Source organism: Sphaerodactylus townsendi, linkage group LG06, assembly GCF_021028975.2.
Source record: "Sphaerodactylus townsendi isolate TG3544 linkage group LG06, MPM_Stown_v2.3, whole genome shotgun sequence".
NCBI classification, from domain to species: Eukaryota; Metazoa; Chordata; class Lepidosauria; order Squamata; family Sphaerodactylidae; genus Sphaerodactylus; species Sphaerodactylus townsendi.
This window is the reverse complement of record NC_059430.1, coordinates 40,677,522-40,696,510: the sequence shown is the minus strand read 5'-3', so window position 1 is coordinate 40,696,510 and position 18,989 is coordinate 40,677,522. Positions and strand designations below refer to the sequence as shown.

The 18,989-nt window shown below is 44.5% G+C and overlaps 1 protein-coding gene across 1 annotated transcript in view; it reads right to left on the bottom strand.

The window, feature by feature from the left end:
• SGSM3 (small G protein signaling modulator 3) overlaps window positions 1–18,989 on the bottom strand; it is a 32,322-nt gene that overhangs the window by 1,776 nt on the left and 11,557 nt on the right. The window contains exons 4-21 of the mRNA XM_048502491.1: window positions 16,575–16,660; window positions 14,283–14,349; window positions 12,414–12,622; window positions 12,200–12,307; window positions 10,830–10,973; window positions 9,720–9,915; window positions 8,796–8,941; window positions 7,579–7,803; window positions 6,663–6,717; window positions 4,444–4,571; window positions 4,127–4,282; window positions 3,394–3,448; window positions 3,132–3,181; window positions 2,235–2,387; window positions 1,940–2,010; window positions 1,543–1,591; window positions 1,122–1,207; window positions 814–936 (exon numbers count right to left, since the gene is read on the bottom strand). Of these exons, the coding sequence (XP_048358448.1) occupies window positions 814–936; window positions 1,122–1,207; window positions 1,543–1,591; window positions 1,940–2,010; window positions 2,235–2,387; window positions 3,132–3,181; window positions 3,394–3,448; window positions 4,127–4,282; window positions 4,444–4,571; window positions 6,663–6,717; window positions 7,579–7,803; window positions 8,796–8,941; window positions 9,720–9,915; window positions 10,830–10,973; window positions 12,200–12,307; window positions 12,414–12,622; window positions 14,283–14,349; window positions 16,575–16,660 (2,107 nt within the window). The remainder of the gene's footprint in view (window positions 1–813; window positions 937–1,121; window positions 1,208–1,542; window positions 1,592–1,939; window positions 2,011–2,234; window positions 2,388–3,131; window positions 3,182–3,393; window positions 3,449–4,126; window positions 4,283–4,443; window positions 4,572–6,662; window positions 6,718–7,578; window positions 7,804–8,795; window positions 8,942–9,719; window positions 9,916–10,829; window positions 10,974–12,199; window positions 12,308–12,413; window positions 12,623–14,282; window positions 14,350–16,574; window positions 16,661–18,989) is intronic.

Sequence of the window (18,989 nt, the reverse complement as noted above, 5' to 3'; positions counted from 1 at the left end):
CTAGCCGGAATACTTCTACCTATATGTGTGCAAGCTGTTCTCTGCAGCAAGATTTTTTAAAAAATCCAAGCAGGCTCTTTGCTTGAAGTTTGGGAATGTTACGTGCTAGAGTACAGGTATACGTTGTTGTTGTAATGAAAAGTTTTTTAAAATTCATTTTAAAAGTAAAATAATATGAAAAACTAAAAAAAGAATACTAGGAGCATAGGCAACACACCTCCTGCTATGCTCTGCCCAGCTGTCACAGACTCCTCCTATTTACCTAGCCGACTGATATTAAGTATCTCTGTTCTGAGTTTAGTGATACAAGATGTGCTAATAGAAGTGCTAAGCTGGGGAAGGGGGGGGACACCTCTCACTGTGTTAAGCTGTGCTAAGCTCCAGGGGAGGTACCTCTCACAAACTTTCACATGAGAAATGGAATGAGGCACTTGAATGGCTGCTGATAAAACTGCATGTTTGGAAGAGACACAGCAGAAACTGCTGCCCAGGCAGGGAAAAGAGTGGGAAAGGAGGCAGCGTTAGCACCTCCAACAGTGTCAGAACATTGTAATTAGAAGGTAGTAAGTTTTTCTCCCCATCAGGCCTTTCTGCTCAGCTTTCCAGCTCCTGCATCTCAGGTTTACCTGCCCCTCCTCTTCTGATGCAAGACACTATGAAGAAAAATCTCTACATTATTCCTCCACATTAGTACCAATCTGTCAGGAAGCTAAAAACTGGCATAGGTTTTGATGTGCTCGTTCTACCCCAGGCATGTTCCAGGAGAGGAGCTTGGCAGTGTGGGGCAAGAAGGGGGAAAGAGGCCCGACCCACCTGAGCTCACACTTGATCTGTACCCAGCCTGGGCTGCGTAGGAAGGACCAGGGATGGAACCACTTCTCCACTGTCTGCAGGCTAGAGCACAATACCTCCAGCCACAGGTGCAGTACTTGCTCACTGCAAAACAAGGCACCAGGAGAGTTACCAGCACCAGAGAGATCTCAAAATAAAAGCTGCATGCATGCACCACAGCAAAGGGCACAGAGGAACAGCCTCTGAGGACATGTGGCCTGCACCTCTTCCCCACTTTCATTTCCTATTCTGCGCCAACGAAAGGAGCCTCGGAAGAAACGGAGCCTTACTTGAGGCCAATGCAGATGAGAGAGCGAAGCTTCACATCCATCTGGGCGTGTGCTGCATCATGTGACATGTTTACTGACTGCACAGCCTGCCAGGGAAGAAAGGGAACCATTTAGATTCTAATGTGGTAGCCTCACATCCTTGCACAGTCAACTCCGGTCATGTAACCCACTGCAGCTAGAAAAGCATACAACAACTACGGAACCACCATATTCCACACACACTACATGGTCTCTGGAAGCCATCTGGAAAAGGACTATGCTTCATCGCTCTCCAGTGCCATCTGCTGGACATTGCTAGCATTGTCAGTTTCGTGGGCCTCTAATATGGAAGGATAGACTAGAGACAAAAATACAGTCCCCTGAGAAAGTCTTCTTGAGAACTCTGTGTTACCTTACCTCAGCTAGGGACCAGAATACTCACCCGATACAGCAGCTCTTCTGGAGTTAGAACTTTTCCATCTTCATCCAACCTAAAACAGTAAAACAGTAGATCCAGTAAAAGCTGTCTTTCCCTGCCTGATATCAAATTTTATGATAGGAATTGTCCACTAAGAATGTTCTCAGTAGCCAATGCACAGATCACTAAAGGTGGTCACTTTTCTTGAAATCCTTTGAGGGGAAGTTGACTGCACTTAGCTGCAGAACCTCCTTAGCTGCAGAGATTCCTAACTGATCACTGGTTATCCCACCCTATGATCTTGATGGTTACTTTAACAAGAAAAATGTAAAGGACAAGAAGAATAAGAGCTGCACAACAGAAGGGTAGTTGATAAACATAAAACAGCTAACTTGTTCAATTGAAAATAGAGAACTTTTACCTGTATGTTTTGCAGAGCACAAGACGAGAATACACAGAGTCAAAGTCTCGTTCTACTTCACGCCCAGCAGCCTAGAGAAGGACACATCCACAACCTGTTAGAGAAGTTACTGGTGTTTCCATGGCTCTTCCTGGTTACCAATATCCCAGGAGGATATTGTTTCTGAGACAGCAGATGCCTGTTTGCAGTATCAGGCACACAGAATACAAGAGAAGACCGTGATGCAAAGCCAGAGTTAGATTTTTATTCATACATTCATCAGGCTATTTGCCAAGACAGCGGGTGCTTCTCTTACCTCTTCAATAAAAAGCCAGGGGTGGCAGGGCCCCCCCAGTAGAGATGGCCTCTTCAGCCCGTGTTCAAATATGGCCTTGAGAGCTGGACACAGTGTCCCCCGAACCAAGTCTGTCACACCTTCGGTAACAGTGTCATCTCCAGCAATGGAATACTGAAAAGAATGCAGGCCACCATCAATACTCCAGAAGGGACACAATCCCCAGAATGAAAGGCAAGATAAACAGATCTTGGCCATGCAAACTGGAGATGCTATACTACATGTCTTTGATTCATGCCTGGATGGCCATGCTTTTGTAAAACTCATTCATTGCAAGCTCATAGCCATTTAGCACCATGATCCACTGGTCACCAGATTAGCAAGTGCATGGATGCGCTTTTTCAAAACTTATTATTTGCTCACTCCTTCACTCTCATACACTCAGCAAGTGGATGACAACAAATCTTCTGTTTTAAAATGAGCTTCTCTCATAAATCTATTAAATCCTGCCTTTGCTGTAAACACCTAGTGCAAACTTGGATCTGTCCTTTCTATGTGTTCTGCCTCTCTGATTGTGGGGAGGGAACATGGATGTTGCCTACTTCCCAGAATCATTAAAACAAAGAATATGCTCACTCCACGGAGTGAGGCTGTATTGAAAGGCTTTGTTTTCAGGAAGAGTCACAGACGGCCCTTGGGCTACTTATAGGTTGGCGCTCATTTGGCAGAAATCCCTCAATTATTAGTCCTTTGTGCACTTATGCAGCTGCATGGCATCAGCCTCACCAGCAAATCTGTTGCAAGTTGGAAACAACCAACCCTTGGCCATCAAGTGCAGTAAAGGAGGATGGTATAACCAGACTGTGACACAAGATATGAATGCACAAGGAGGAGATCCTCAAAAACCAGAAGATTTACCTCTTTGCTTCGTTCATCTAGGACCTCCACAAACTTTGCAGGAAACCAGCCTATAAAATATAGGAAGGAGAAAGGTCACTGTTTATTTCTAAAAGTCGATCCATGGAAAAGTTCTGACAGCACCCGCTGAATGAAAAGAGCAGTCTTGGGGCATGGGCTCCAACCTTTTTGTTAGAGAGAAGAATCTTTGGGGAAAATGCAGCATGGCCTGTGGAGCCACTAGTCACCATTCCACTCTTGCACTCAGTGTGTTGACACTCACCTCTCAGGCCATTCAGCTCGCCTACCCAGCAGTGCTCATCCTTCTGGGAAATTATCTATAGGATTTGAAAGGAGGAACAATGACTTGGCCACAGATCACAAACAGGAAGGCACAGGAGCGAGGAAGGAAGAAGCTGTCTCCAAACTGACACCTGACTATTTGCCACCTTGCTTGTTAACCCATAGGGAGCCTGATCATAATGATGTGTGTGCCTGTCTGTCATGGAGGAAGGACACTTGCTACTGATCCAGAAGATGGCAAGAAACAGATCTGCCTTTTCCCCTCCCCATTTCTTAGCTAGTTTCTGCATTTAGTTTTTCTTTCCATTCAATTTGCTTTATATGTTCTTCTCTGGCACCATGTTTCAAAGGCTTCTAGTTTCCTTCCTCGCCGCCGCCGCCATCACCATCACCATCCATACTCTCTCTTTTATAAATTTATTTTTTGGAGTCTTGTTTTACCATAACTATTCTACTTTTAATTCCTTCTCTGAATCTTCCATCCTTTACTATCTTGTATCGATGAAAATTAAATTCAATTTTTTGTATGTGCTCAATATATTTACCATTTATTACCATTCCTACACAATTGTATGCATATTACAAGGGAAGGTTCTTCTCAGAGAAATGTTTGTCTTATTCCAACTTATTTTGTAGTTTTAAAAAATGAATTCATTTGCATTCCCAATGCCCTCCACATCCCCTGCATGGTGTTTCCATCCCAGCACTCATACCGTGATAATATCGTTCTTGCGGAAGCCCAGTTCATCATCATCATGGCGCTCAAAATCCAGCAGTGCCTTTGCACGTCGCCGCCGGTTCTGAGAACATGCCACATAGCTTTCATGGTCCCGTTGGTGGCTTTCCATGGTATAATCTGGAGTTAGATCCTGGTTGGAGAAAGACAGGAGTTAGCCACGTCCATAGAAGGAAGATTGAAATGAAGGGATTCTTTCCCTATTTCAGGAAATAGGTTCTTAATTTAACACTATTCATCACAGGCCATGTCAGATTCTTCTGCCCTGGGCAACTCTCTCCCTCTCCCACTTACTATGCTGAAACTCCTGGGATCCACACACTGGAAATGCTGGGCCACTTGCAGGATGGCCTCACGCAAGTCTGCTACCAGCTCCGTTTGTTTAATGTTCTTAGCCTTCAGTGCCTCCACATCATCTTCCCCTAAAAGCAAGGGAGAAATAACATGTGAAGGAGATTTCTCAAGCAGAATGAAAAGGTGATATGCTTCCCTTATCTTGTCCCTGACACCAGCATTCAAAAGAATATTGTTTCTGTACATGAAGTTCCAATAGCAGCTGACTGATTTACCTTCCATTAGTCTAATCCTTTTAAGAAATATAACTAATTTTAGTGGCCAGCACCATCCCTTGGTAGTAAGTTCCATAATTATGGATGGTACAAAGAAGAACTCACACCTTTCAACTGTATGACCTCGACTTCCAACATTCTGTGAAAGGGTAAAGGAGCAGTTGAGTCCATCGCTCTTTTTGATTTTTTTTACTTCAGAAAAAATGTGACTAATACTTTAAACCTAAGAACACTCTCTCAAGTGACAAAGCCAAGTCTTAGGTGGAAACTCCCACCCAGAGGCGTATCTAGGCAAACTGGAGACTGGGGACAAAACCTTGGGTATGGGCAGCCACCCTTCCCCACCACGACCAAACAATGATTTTTGCACCACCTCACAAAATACCTCCCACCCTCAGCAAAACATAGATGGCTCTCTCCCCACCAACTCTCTTTCCTAATTTTGTCCTTACACCAATCCTGTGAGGTAGATTGTTAGTTTGAGAAACAGCTCCAAGCCAGTGCAAGTGGAAAGTAACTTTTAAGCATGTAAATCTCTCACAAATCACCACCCCCACCAGAAGATTTACCAAACAAATGTCAGAAGCAGCAGCAGCTCTGTTGCTGCTGGGCTCCCAGCTCAGCTTCACTTCTCCTGTGCCTGCTGGCGGCCCGTCTGCCGGGGAGAAGGCTTGTTGTGAGTAATGGCACCCGACTTAACTTAAGGGAGAATAAGGCACGCTGGGTCAGAGGGAGGGGAGGCGGAACTCCTCAGTCCTGCTCCTGGGAGCATAGTGGGATTTCTCCCCCGCCCCCTGGACACTGCAGGCCACCGTCCAGAGTGGGCAGGACTACGACAGGCACTGGCAGCAGTTGGCTGCTTCAGCACTGGGCTTGCTAGGGCTTGCTGAATCAGTCTGTGTGAGGGGACGTTTTGGCGCCCCCCATGTGACCGCAATGGATGCGCCCGGGGACAGGTGCACTTGTGTTTTTGCTTTCCACCCCTTTCCCAGTTTGTGTCCTTTCCTACAGTGCTACACTTAGTTACAGCAGACCTTCTTTATTCAGTCTCTTGACACACGAATGCCTGTCTTCTGATGCCAGGCTATGAGAGGGGCTGGAGAGGGGAAGTGTAACATTCTTCAGTGCACCTTATTTTGCCCAAAAGGACAGATCCTCACCTTCTTCCGGACATGACAAGGGGTGGAAAAAATGTCAGTGCTGGAGTTACATAAGGGCATGCTTATGTTGCAAACGTAATGCCTCATCACTTCACCTGCAAAATATCAATATAGGGTCTAGAGCAGTGGTGGGATCCAAAAAATTTAAAAACAGGTTTGGATGGTGGTGGGATTCAAACAGTGGCGCCGCTGCACACACGCACCTCCAGTCCTTATTGGGCAGGGAGGTTGCTTTAGTAACCCCTTCTCAGCACTCGGAAAAAATTAGTAACCACTTCTAGAGAAGTGGTGAGAACTGGTTGAATCCCACCTCTGGTCTTGAGGCTTAGAAACAGATGGCACAATTTACAGTGGCTGAACAGAAGACTTCTGTTTGTAGAAAGGATTGCTCTGGAAGAGCCCCAAGTTGAAGATCAGACAAGTGGGTCCATCAGGAAGGAGGGCAATTTTTAAAAATTCCTTTTTGTCTCAGTAATGTCCTTCTCTGGGCTTTTAAAAGAGTAAAAACAGCTTCTGGGGTTTCACCACAGTCAGTGACATGACAAGCTGTTTCCTGCTTACAGGAAAGTACACTAATTGTACATTGCATACCTCTACTTTTCCTGTTTTCCAGAAAGATCAATCTAGGCAAGGGGCAAAAGGAAAAGTCTGCATGGGCATCCCAAGGGCAAGACTGTGCCAAGCACAATATGTTCAACACAGAGCCACTCTCTCATGCCTCGTGGTAATGGATCCTGTCTCAAGCTTTTCAGCTGCTTTGTGCTCCTCCAACATATTTTCTTACCAAAAAGCAGTGAAGTGATGCCAGACTTCCTGCGCTGTGTCCTGCGTCGTACAATCTGCATGGAAGGAAAACAGCAAGGTAAGAGAATATTACTGAAGTGAGCACATAGACTGGCCAGTGTGAGCAAGCAGATCTTCTAAGTGCCTCAAGGTTCTCTATGTGTGTTTGTGTACATGCTGTCAAGTCATAGCTGATTTAAGGTCACTCTGTATGGTTTTCAAGGCAAGAGACATTTGGAGGTGGTTTGCCACTGCCTGCCTCCTTCCGAGCTGAGAGTTCTGAGAGAACTATGACTAGCGCAAGGTCACCCAGCAGGTTTCATGAGGAGGAGTGGGGAATCAAACCCAGCTCTCCAGATGAGAGTCCACTACTCTTAACCACTTCACCACACTGGCTCACAGGCTGCAGTCAGCAAATGGGAGGCAAAAAAGAGGTATGCAGAGGCAGAAAAACCAGGCGCAACTAGAGGCAGGAACAGCAGGGCTGGGAGAAGGATTGGTTCCATCTCCCCCTCCCCAGTACTTGGGAATAACTGGAAGGGCTACAGTTAGTTCTGCATCTTGGTAGAGGGAAAAGATGCCGAACCCCTTTGAACTATCATCTGCTGCCAAGTTCTCTTGATGCATTCTTTCCACTACAAAAGAAGAATGGCTGTCATTTTGGAGAAGCCAAGAATATGAATCAGGCCTAATGCACCTCACTACTTACTGTTCCTTAAACCAACAGGAAACACACATGAGTGGAAAGGTAAGGCAGGACACAAGTGTTTTAAATCAATATAAACAATAAGGACAGCTTCAAGGAATCAAGTCCGGGGCCCTTGGTGGCCTTTCTGCAATAAAACTTTCATTACTGCCTCCAGCAGAAGCCAAGCCTTTCAGAAAACTAGCACTCCTTAAGGGCTTTGCTGAGTTACCTTCGACAGGTTAACAGAAGCACTGGGGTTCAGCAGCGGTCCTTGGTCTGCAACTAGGTAAGCAAAATGCTTACAGCGCTGCGTCTCCACTGCCACATCTGTCAGCGAGCCAGCAACACGCATGGCCTCCTGCAAAAGCACATCTGGATCTTCAATCTGAGAAGGGATATCTGAGAGCGTGTTGAAGATGGATGCGGAGTTCTCTGACTGGTTGAGTTCATCTTCCTGTGGTAGCCGGAGAAAATCATTCTACATATTATGTGTTGGCATTTGGGAGCATGATTTTCACATCCCTCCCTGTTTCAGAGCCTGTACATAATGCCACTACCATTGCAGTTATTTCCACAGAGGCGGTGAAATAAAGGCAGTGTATGCCTTCATTATTTTCCCTTTGCATCCATTTCCACTCACTTCACTCCAAGGAAGGCAATGTTCCCCACACACCTTTGCACCAAACACCTGCCCAGAAGACAGAACTAGTTATACCAAGTACTGGAAATTACTGTACTGTCCTTTAGTGCTGTTTCTCTTAGGTTTTCAGACCTATTCCTATGCAATATAGTGTGCAAATCCTATGCTTCTCATTGGCCCTTTCTGCATTAGCAGTACACATTACTGTGAACTCAAGGAAACACAAGTTATAGGAAACTTACAGAAAGAATACCCACTGTTCTGGTCAAGTAACATTTACATGAAAGTTTACAAGTAATTTTGTCAAGTTGTATGTAAAGGAATACTTTCATGCTGTACAGAAACTCAGCCAGCTCAGAGATAAACAAAATAGCTACACTGCACTAACGCCACAGTATTATGTAACCAAAGTAGAATGATTTCTACTGGTCCTCTAAAACTGTTCTGAACAACCCAGGACAGTAGCGCACACATCCTTTACTCTTGCAGAAAATGCCTGTAATAGAACCGTTTGAACATCCACTTGTAAGTAAAAATGTACTTGGATTTTTAGATTCCACCAGACAAATGAAACTTAAGAGAGTTTTGAAGTTTCAACAGTTCTGGGATACTATTCTAATGTGTTGGCCTTACCCAGGAGATCCTGAGAAGCAAAAAGAGCCGTAGTGCGTGCTTCTGAAAGAGCACATGTTGTATCCTTGCCATACACGGCAGTCCCCAGAAGATTCTTACGATGAAAGAACCTCATATGCAATACTCATTCCATAAAGGAAGGGTCTAGTTGTGGACTAAGGAATGCTAGTTACCTTCATGCTGAGCATGCCCAGTGTCGTCTGGAAGAGAACTATGGAACCCTGGTAGAAGAAGAGGTCCCAGATTCGTAGCAACAGCTTGATGTGCACCACACTAGCAAATGCCGTAAGAAACCAGTGCAAAGTGATCAAGGACAGCTCTGTGGGGGGAGATAAGAAGAGAAGACTGCAGCTCCTAAACCCCTCTACTTTCAACATCAAGAAAGAAACAACATAGGTAAATAAGCCAACCTCATCCATCTAATTAACAAATGTTGGCTTCCTTTTCAATTTTTCAGGTATCAGAAGGAATACATAATTCATATAGGCAGGGATTATAAATATATTCCACTCTCATGCACATACACAAGTCTCAAATGAAAATTACACACACACACAGAATGGAATGCAATACCGTAGCTGTTGGGGCCCAGAAAGCTTTGCCTTTTTAAAAAAACTCCAGTCCCCAAGAATGTTTATGATACAAAATATGTGCTTGTGCATTTGTATCCTTGCCATACACATGCACACTGACCCACTCAAACCCTAACTCTGAGTTAGAGAACTCTTGAGTTTAGAAGTGACTCCTGACTCATGTGCAAAGCAAAGCATGTTTGGACTGCTGGCAGTAATGCTCATATCATCAACAGTGCGGTAAGAACCTGCAGCCCCGACATCGTTAAGGAGGGTTAAGCAAGCAAATCACCAGCCTTCTGCTTCAATTTCCCATCCATACTGAAATTTTTTAAAGTGTGGTCTGGAGGACTGCAAGGATCTTTGCTCATTTTTAACTACTTCCTGTTTCTCCAGCAAACAATAAAATCCCCAGTGGGCACCTCTAATGCATGAAAGGAATTACAGCTCTCCCAATTGCTCTGCTTTGTATTTGCTCAACTTGAGAAACAACGTTGGCCTCTGTGGTCCAAGGACGACTCTCACCGATGTCATGCTCCTGGAGCAGTTTGTCCAGCCGTGGCAGATACTGCACAATGAGATGGCGCAGGACACGCTGGTCGGTCTGCACTCCTATCAGGGTGGTGCTGAAGTAAGAGGCAGGCACCAGATCTTCAATGATGGCACACATCATCCAAAAGGCATCTTCCTCTTCCAAGAAGAGAAGCAGGGAAGCCACTACCTAGCAGGAGAGAAGGGAAGACCCAAAGGGAGATGCATCGCATGCATTATACCCATATCTCTACAGATTTTTCCTTGTATTTGAAGTGCTATTGTCAACCATCTATTTATTCAAAGAATTTAGACCCATCTACATCTAACTTTGAACGTGCTCTGATTAAACAACATTCTTTAGTGGATTCCACATGGACCAAAACAGCAGTAAGAAAACGGTGTGAAAGGGTTTAAAGCTGTGTAAAAGGGTTTACATCGTTTTCATGCCACTGTTTTTGGCCCATGTGGAATCCGCTTCTGTGTAGCACTTGATCATTCCCGATACTATACATGTAGAAAATGGGGTAAAGTGTCTGCTCCCCAGCCACAGGGACTGAAGTAGGACAGACTGGTGGACCAACTCTGATTGTATATTACAGTGCTAATAACAACACGTACAGGAGCAGCCAGAAGAATTTTCGCTGTGCCCTGAGTCTCACCCAGGCTATTCTTTATTCCTCCCATAGTCAAAGACCAAGTCAGAGTGTATACTATGCAGGCTACAGGAATGCTGCTGAAAATGGCATCTCTGTGGCTTGTAGTATAGAGTGTCTTCTTGCATATACTGCTGCCCATCACAGCATGCATTACTGTGCCCTCACAAGATCCCCACTGAGAAGAGAGAGAGTTTCTACGCTATAGCAACAATCCTGGAATTAAGCCATTTGATATGTTACAAGCTAGGGATTGGAACACTCATCGTAGCAAACACATGGGGCAGGTTTTTTTCTACTCTGTAAAAGCTATCCTGAAGTCAATTCATTTTATTTGGTTTAACACCAGATATGTTCCACACATGTACTGCTGCCCAAAAGCTCCCAGGGAGACCCTGGAACAAATCCCCAGCAGAAACATGCACTATGATCCTCAAAGCTCATTTACCATGCCAGTGCCTTGACAATAACCAATCTCTGGGTATAGCCAAGCCAGTCCGCGTAGTATTCTGCGTAATCGTGGTACGCCAATGCTGTTCATGTTGGAGAAGCAGGCATTGCTGGGCATGGTGCGAAGCAGGTCTTTCTCAATCTAAAAAATAACAAGAATGCCATTATGAAATTCAATTCACAATACACCGTTCAATCTTCTTGTCTTTCGGTAGCCCTCCAACCTTCACTGAATCTCCTGGTAAAGGAGGCCTTATACCTTGAAATTTAGACCTCAGAATTGGCACAGAAGGACCACAAGAGAGTGCACAACCTTCCGCTCGTTCAGGAAACTCTCATCTTAATTGACATGCTTCAAGGGTGAGAGGAGATCAAGCTTCTCTTAGCATACATTCATTGTAAATTTATACTAAGTGATATTTGACATAAGTAGTATGTGCAGAGTAGAAGTGAACATCCATGAAATTCTCGACAACCAGTTTGAACTCTCACCAATGGCGACGACTGTGGGATGACACACTAAGAGGCTGCCTGGGCACCCCTGCTCCAGGATTCATTTTCTCCCTACTTGAGGCAAATCAATGTTTCTAAATTCCTCTTTCTGTAAGAGAACTGAATTTCAGTGAGGCAGGGTAAGAAATTGAGTCCAAGCCTCAGCCTCTGAGGCCTCTGCACTCAAGGGGACAACTGGGTCCCAAAGAGACAGTCATATTACTCAGAAGTGCATCCTATGTTTTGAATGTAGCCTTATTATCTCTAGTTGGCTGTGCTGAGCATGACCCACAACATGCATCATAGCAAACAAGCTTCCGTTCCACATTTTGTCCAATACTGATAGCCAACATGCGAGTGAAGAGGCCCATCCCATTAATACTAGTTACCAATGATCTTGCCAGCTGTTGTTCAGCAAAGTTTTATGTAAAATCTGTTCCTGCAGGAAGATCAACTTTTGCTGTGCAACAAATGGATCTGTGCTGGCTGGGCAAGATGCTAACAGTATTTCCAGAAAGCAAGCCGAAACATTTCCATTTTCTAAAGATTATAGACTTTTCTTGTTCTCCAGTGCATGATGGACAGAGGTACATGCCTGCATACCTAAGCTCACTCTTTTACTTCCACACAAATTTTCCCCATAGAGGTAATGCCTGTTGGTAAATCTTTTTCCCATACGTATCAGGAGGAAGGCTGTGACCCAGTCCCTCGAAACTCATTTTCAATGTAAGAAAGGGATTGACTCCCAACTAAGAAACTGCTCTCAATTAAAATGGGCTCACACTTTCTTTTTCCCTCTTCTGCTATGTTACACCCACCCACTTGACAGTGTAACCCTTTTAAACATCAAGCCCTAACCCGCTGGGAATTACCCACTTGTTTGGCAGCGATAGTCTCATCATTTGAGCTGTTTTTCACAATTTCTCGGTAAGACATCTCTGTATTTCTTTTCTTCTGTAGAGCTCCCGATAGTCGCATCCATAGCTGAGGAAAACAGAAGTATTACAAATAAGACACTGGATTCTAAGAGAGGAGATCTCACTAGCAAACTCTCCTCTCTTCCCTGCAAGAGCAGCCAAAAATTCCTCACCTGCGGCCTCATGCTATGTGGAATGCCAGCCAGAACTAGGGACCGCAGCTTATCTGAGCGTGGAAGCGTGACTTCAATCTTATCCCAAGTGAGGTCTCCCACGTCATGGTTGTGTGTGAACTCTAAATGGGCTTGCCATTTCAGTCTCTGCTGTGGCTCTTCAGTCAATGGAATCCCCAGGAGCTTGCTGGAATTGGGCTCAGCGCCATCTGCAACAGAGCATACACGTTTCAACTGAGGGAGGGAAGAAAGGAAGGAAGGAGCTGGCAGTTGGCTCGTATTACCCAAACTTTTCAATCTAGGGAAATGGAAAGCAAATCACAATAACTCTGTTCCTAACTTCAGGGTACAAATAAATCACAGCTACCAGCATAGCACGCATGAAACCTTATTCACATCAATCAGTTTAAAAGCAAGATGCAAAACAGGAAAATTACTGCCAGTATTTCATTTTCCGTTTCATTAATATAATTGCCTGAACAAACAGGGATACTCCTCACAAAACCTTTTATATTCTAGAACAACTTCCTGAACACACACTGCACCTATTCTACATACATTTTGAGCAGTGCATACTGAAAGATTTAACCCTCATTTGGTTTGATGTGGGGCAAAGGAAAAGTAGAGGGCCTCTGGCCGTTTCCGCATGGCCAAAAAACAGCGCCCTGGGGTGCTGTTCGCACAGGAGGCGTGCTGCATCGCAGAAAGCGAAGACGCCGCTTTCAAACCTCGGGAGGGGGGGGGGGGGCGATGTTTTTGGAATACGCCAGCTTTCACCCATTGCCGAGCAAATGGCAGAAGGTGGAAGCCGGTGTATTCCTTGCGCCGCTCCCAAATGGCTTCTTACCTTCTCCTGGCTTCCGTCGCTCTGAGGAGGCCAGGGGACACGCCTCCTGTAACTCCATCGCCTCAGCCGTCGTTCTGGCCATGGGGGCGTGTCCCCTGGCCTCCTTAGAGCGACGGAAGCCAGGAGAAGGTAAGAAGCCGTTTGGGGGGCTGCGTGTCTGTGCGGAGCCTGCTCCGCCAGCTGCGCAGTCCATGGGGTCATTCGTGCGAACGGCTCCAGGGCTTGCAAATCTGGCTGTGCGGAAACAGTCTCTGGCATATGGGTGGCAGGTAGTTTCCTCCTGGGTATCACAGGATGCCCTGTAGTTGGGGGACAGCACACCATGGGAGCACACTTCCTGATCACCACTTGCACGTACCTCAGAAGGAAAAGCTGTGATTTACATATATGTGTACATTTCTAACAGACAGGTAACAAAAAAAAAAGAGCTGCTCTCTGGATCAAGACCTATTATAGTTTTCCTCCTGCAGGCAGGTAAGAATAGTTTCTTCTCAGTCCACAGTTTTCCCCAGTAATGACTCTTCGCCAGCATGGTGCAATTCTCAGCGTACCAGACTAGGATCTAGGAAACCCACGTCTGAATTCCTATTCACTCGTGGAAGTTTGCTGGGTAACTTTGGGCCATTCACACACATTCATTCCACCCTATCTCACAGGATTGTTGTGATTATGAAATGGAAAAGAGGAGAACTATGGAAGCTGCTTTGGATCCACACTGGGAAGAAAGGAGGGGAGTGACTAACTAGTGGAATGGCCTCCCTGGGAATGCCAGCCAGCTTTTTGTATTACTGTTGATTTTGATCTGATTTTTGGTGATATCATAATCATGATTGATTTACACACTACTGACATCTGCCTCAAGTTCCTGCGTTGAAAAAGGCATGTTAAAACTGTTGTTGTATCAGATCTTCTTCTTTCTAGACAAAGTGCTCTCAAGACACAAGGAAAAGGATGGCGGCTCTAGGGGTAGAGGATTTTTAGACCTTGTTGTTTATCACATCATGTAAGTGAAGAGACCTTGCCTTCTTTGTCTACTCGGAAGCCAAATTCATCATATCGGAACTCTGGTTGCTCAACAGATTCTTCTTTCTGGAAAACAGAAGAATGTAGTTGGTTTCCCTTGCTTGCCAGTAGGTGGTACAGCTGATCAAGTATAAAGCTTCAACATACTGCTGACACTTCCTTTCACAACTTCTCTTCCTAGATGTATTTAGAGGTCTGTTACTGTCAGTCATACCCTAGTATCTTTCAGACAGAATGCTATCCAAAGCAAATGTGCCTTTGAAAATGGCCCAGTATGCCCCAGCCTGCTTGTTAAGAGGTGTGAGCTTTCACTCATTTGCCTATGCCAGGGGTCTTAAACCCAGGTTGCAGACCCCTGGCCTATGCTGTCTTCAACCATGATTCCAAGGGTTGGTTTTTATCTTTAATAGCATGATCTGGAACTTCTCTTGGAATACACCATCTCCCATAGGAGCCCCTGACCCACCAAGGGTCATAGGTGAAGTTCTGCTCAATGCTACTTTTCTGGAAACCAAGATTACTGTCCACTAAGAGCAGAGTTTTTGGGTTATGCTTCTAGAGACCTTTGAAAGGACGTTTCTTTGCGTCATTTTCTTCCTAAGATCTTCTGAGAGACCGCAGATCTGATTAACACCAACTCATGCTATATATGCTTCTATGTATACATCTATAAAACACTGAGGCCCATACATCTGCCATGAGTCCCAACGAGGAAGATGGACTATGAATGTAAAAAAAATAAAAAATAATGCTCCCTTCAGAGATGAATCTGTGCATTCTTAGCAGCCATTATTCTAGACACCAAAACTCTCATATCCAAAAAATAAATAAATTAGGATTTACATTATTATTGCCTGTCCTAATTTCATGTAGAAGTAGAGACCTACCAGTGTAAAATTGCAGTATTTCTGGTTTAATCCGGAAGGTTTTAGTGTAGCAGATTCACTGATGGGGAATGGTCAATTTTCACTTTCCTGCTGCTTTTGAATTTGTTCCTTGGATATTAGTGTGTTGATACATACACAACAACACTTACTATGCTGACTAACATTTCCCTTATTTCCTCTTCCAGTGCAAGAACTTGTCACAGACAGTCAACATTCTAACAGATTCTGTGGTTCAAGGTCAATTCTACATGCTTAAGCAAGGATTCCCAAACACAGAATACACTTCTCATCAAGTCTGAACAACAGTCTTTTACCGTATATACTCATGTATAAGTTGATCCAAGTATAAGTCAAGGCACCTAGTTTTACCACAAAAAACTGGGAAAACATATTGACTCGTGTATAAGTCGAGGGTGGGAAATGCAGCAGCCAGCGGCACAGAGCAGGGCGCCGCCGCCATTCCCCCTCTGCCCCAGGGAGAAGGCAGCCGCCTTTTCTCGGGGGCAGAGGAGTTCCCTGCACAGAGCTGCCATTCCCCCTCTACCCCAGGGAGAAGGCAGCTGCCTTTTCCCTGGGGCAGAGGGGGTTCCCTGCTCGGCGCCCCCCCCCCCCGGCGCCCCCCCCCACAGTTACTTTAACAAATGGAGAAGGCTTGAGAAGAGGCCTGCTGCTTGTGTTCCCTTCCAGGAAGTCGTTTGGACTTGGTGGGAACTACATTTCCCAGGGTCTCCTGAGAAGTGTAGTCCCCAGCAGGTCGTTTCAGCCTGGAAGGGAACACAGGCAAGGCCTCTTCTCAAGCCTGCTGCGTTTGTTAAAGTAAGTGTGTGTGGGGGGGGGCTTTGTGGGGGGTGGGGGGAATCACTGACTCGCGTATAAGTTGAGGGGGGCATTTTTCAGCCTTAAAAAAGGGCTGAAAAATTCGACTTATCTGCGAGTATATACGGTATATAAACTGGTACAGTCCATTTAAAATTCTCAGAAGGGGCAAATAGAAAATAACCGAGGCTTCGTTAGCCAGTATTTTAAATGGCAGGCATATTCTTCAGACATGCATTTTTACTGATTTCTGTACCCAAAAAGAGAACATGAGGTAAAAATCAACCTTCATTTCCTTTTGGGTCTCCCAGCTTACCATTCTATTAAATTCTCATTGGGCTGCATATTAGAATGTTCCATACTACAATTCACTTGACAGAGGATTAAACACACCTTTATGTAACAGAGCCAATTTCACAAGGTGGCTACTGAATCAGCTACTAAATGCCACATATGCTATGGAAATTACTTGTAGGCATATATGAGCATAAATGATCCATACACAAATCACTGTTTAGAATATTATTATTCCATAACAAAAGAGGAAAAGTGAGGCTCAAAACTGGTTATCTCCCCTCTTGAAGGTACCTGAGTATATTTTGCTAGGATCTCCTGAGGCCATATACTAGGAGTGAGAGCGGAGAAAGGCCCACCAGCAGTAGGAGTGTAGCTTCCTATATAAAAATAAAACCAAACAGTAGAAAATGAAGCACAGAAGAACCACAAAAGCACAGCTGCTGTTAGCCAGGTCTAAGATACTTTAAAAAGACATCTGACCTACACTACTAATTTCTCTGTCCCTGTGCTATTCTGGATCAAAAATAATGATGTAAAACTGTGGAGGCTTCTAAAAAAAGGTAAACATAAGTAGCAGCTACCCAACAGGGCTGACTGATAGAAAATAGAATGGGTGTGAAGATCATTTATCTCTCTCTGTGCTCATCTTCCTGATTAATTTAGCCACACTGTCCAAGTTCTAGTAGAGAATGACAGAAAAGGGTATCCTATTATCACAGGGTTTCCACAAGGGATGGAACAGTTTAGCAAATCATTCAGACAACTCAAACAAGAGACACATAAAGTGTAAAGTACCTCACCCACATCACCTGATCAAACAAACCTGAGAAAAGAACAATGTTGCGGATACCCCCCCCCCCCCCCCCCCCCAAATTCTAGCTTCCTGATTTAGTTGACCTGATTTAGCATTGCTTAGTTTGGGTTTATGTTTACTAAACAAAATTTTTAAAGAAGTTCCCCATGTTAATTTTGTAGTCCAACAGCAGTAAGGATTTGATTATGGAAAAAAGAAATTTAATGAGGAGATTTTTCTCTAGAAAAATCCTTCCCAATTTTCACTCCAGGTGAGGAGCAATGATCTATTAGACTCCAGGTGAGAAGCAATGAACCCCAAGAGAAACCAGGTATATGGTTCTGTGGCAGTGGAAGGAGCCATGGGGTGCTAGCATGGTGTCCAGCGCCATGTTCCAGTGCTTCGGGGGGCAGGGCAGGGGGCAGTGGTCTCACAATGGCAAAATCACCCTTTTCTCCAGGGACAAATCCACCAGTGCAGCAGAACACCACTCCCAGAAGTAGACCCCCCCCCCTTTGAATGGCACTCTTTAGTTAGCATCCTAAACTTCTCTAGCCCCAGTCATGCCTCCCCACTGATGTAAGATTACACCTGCAAGAATCCTTTAAATATTCCACAGAGAGTGAAAAAACGAGCTCCCCCACTAGGCTTTCCACTCTGACCGAAGAGCGGTATAGTTTAGAATGCCAACTATATTTACAGCCAAATGCATCTGGGGGTTTTGATGACCAGAATTCTGCAGAAGGGCCATTTTGGACAAAAAGGAGCACTGAGCCCAAGTAGCCATGGGACAGAACAAACTTTGCTATAGTATATGATGAATACTGCTCTGCTCAGAACCTGTACAGTATTCCCAACTGAAGACACAAACATCCAAATGGAGCTTCCACTCCTTTAACTGACGATGCAAGGACAATGTGCCTCATGCAGGTAATCAGTGGAGGAGGGACCTGCCGCAAGACATGATCACTACAACTGTTAACACTGCCCTGCCACACCTACTGCTTCAAACAGAGTGGCCATCAGGTATATCCATCACAACGAGGAAGAGCTTTTCATGTGTTTACAAAAATAAACTCCAGAATTAAAACAAAAGCTACATTTGAAAACAAATGGATTTCTACTTCTGGTATTGCCCATCTAAGAAAGTAATGATCAGCTACCCACAGCCAATATGTGCAATGAAAATGAGCTAGCCGACAAACTGGTGTGGTTTTACCTAATTATGCAAGAGAAGCACCATGTAGTAAATTATAGAGGGAAGCAATTTAATTATACAAGGTGCGGAATGAAGTGCACTATAGCTCAAAGACTGCTGTGTGTGTGCAGGTCTTATGTGGTTTTGCTTAACATGGTAAAAGCTATTATACCAGAAAGTAGTTTTTTGAAGAAAAAAAACAGTGCAAGATGAATGCTACTCCATTAAATACACACCAGCCCAATTCTTTTAACTGATAAAGCCTAAAAAAACCGAATTATTTCAGTGCAGCCTCTTCACTGCCTACCTGCTTTTACTAGAACCTTCAAACAGTCCTTTCCTTTTGTCTCTGCCATTGTTAAAATTAATCATAACTTCTGTCTGTGGATAATGAATAGTATACACATTGCTAGTAATAAGGCAAATGCTTCCTGAGCTTTCTGCTTGAGAGAGAAAAACAAATGAAAGGGTGATTGTGGTTCTAGGAAGGGTGGCCAATTAGAAGATAACAGAGAAGGAGGGACGCAAAGTAATTTTCTGAAGGTACAAAATAATTAGTTCATCTAAGTGTGGCTATTGTGAAGAAAGTATATATATGCCTTTAAGTTGACTTAGAAATCATTCATTCAGTATGGCAAACATTTAGACTTGCTAGGCCATAAGCATTGCGGCCCCTTTCTCCTCATTAAAGTTGTAAACTGTGTTTGTGTTCAGA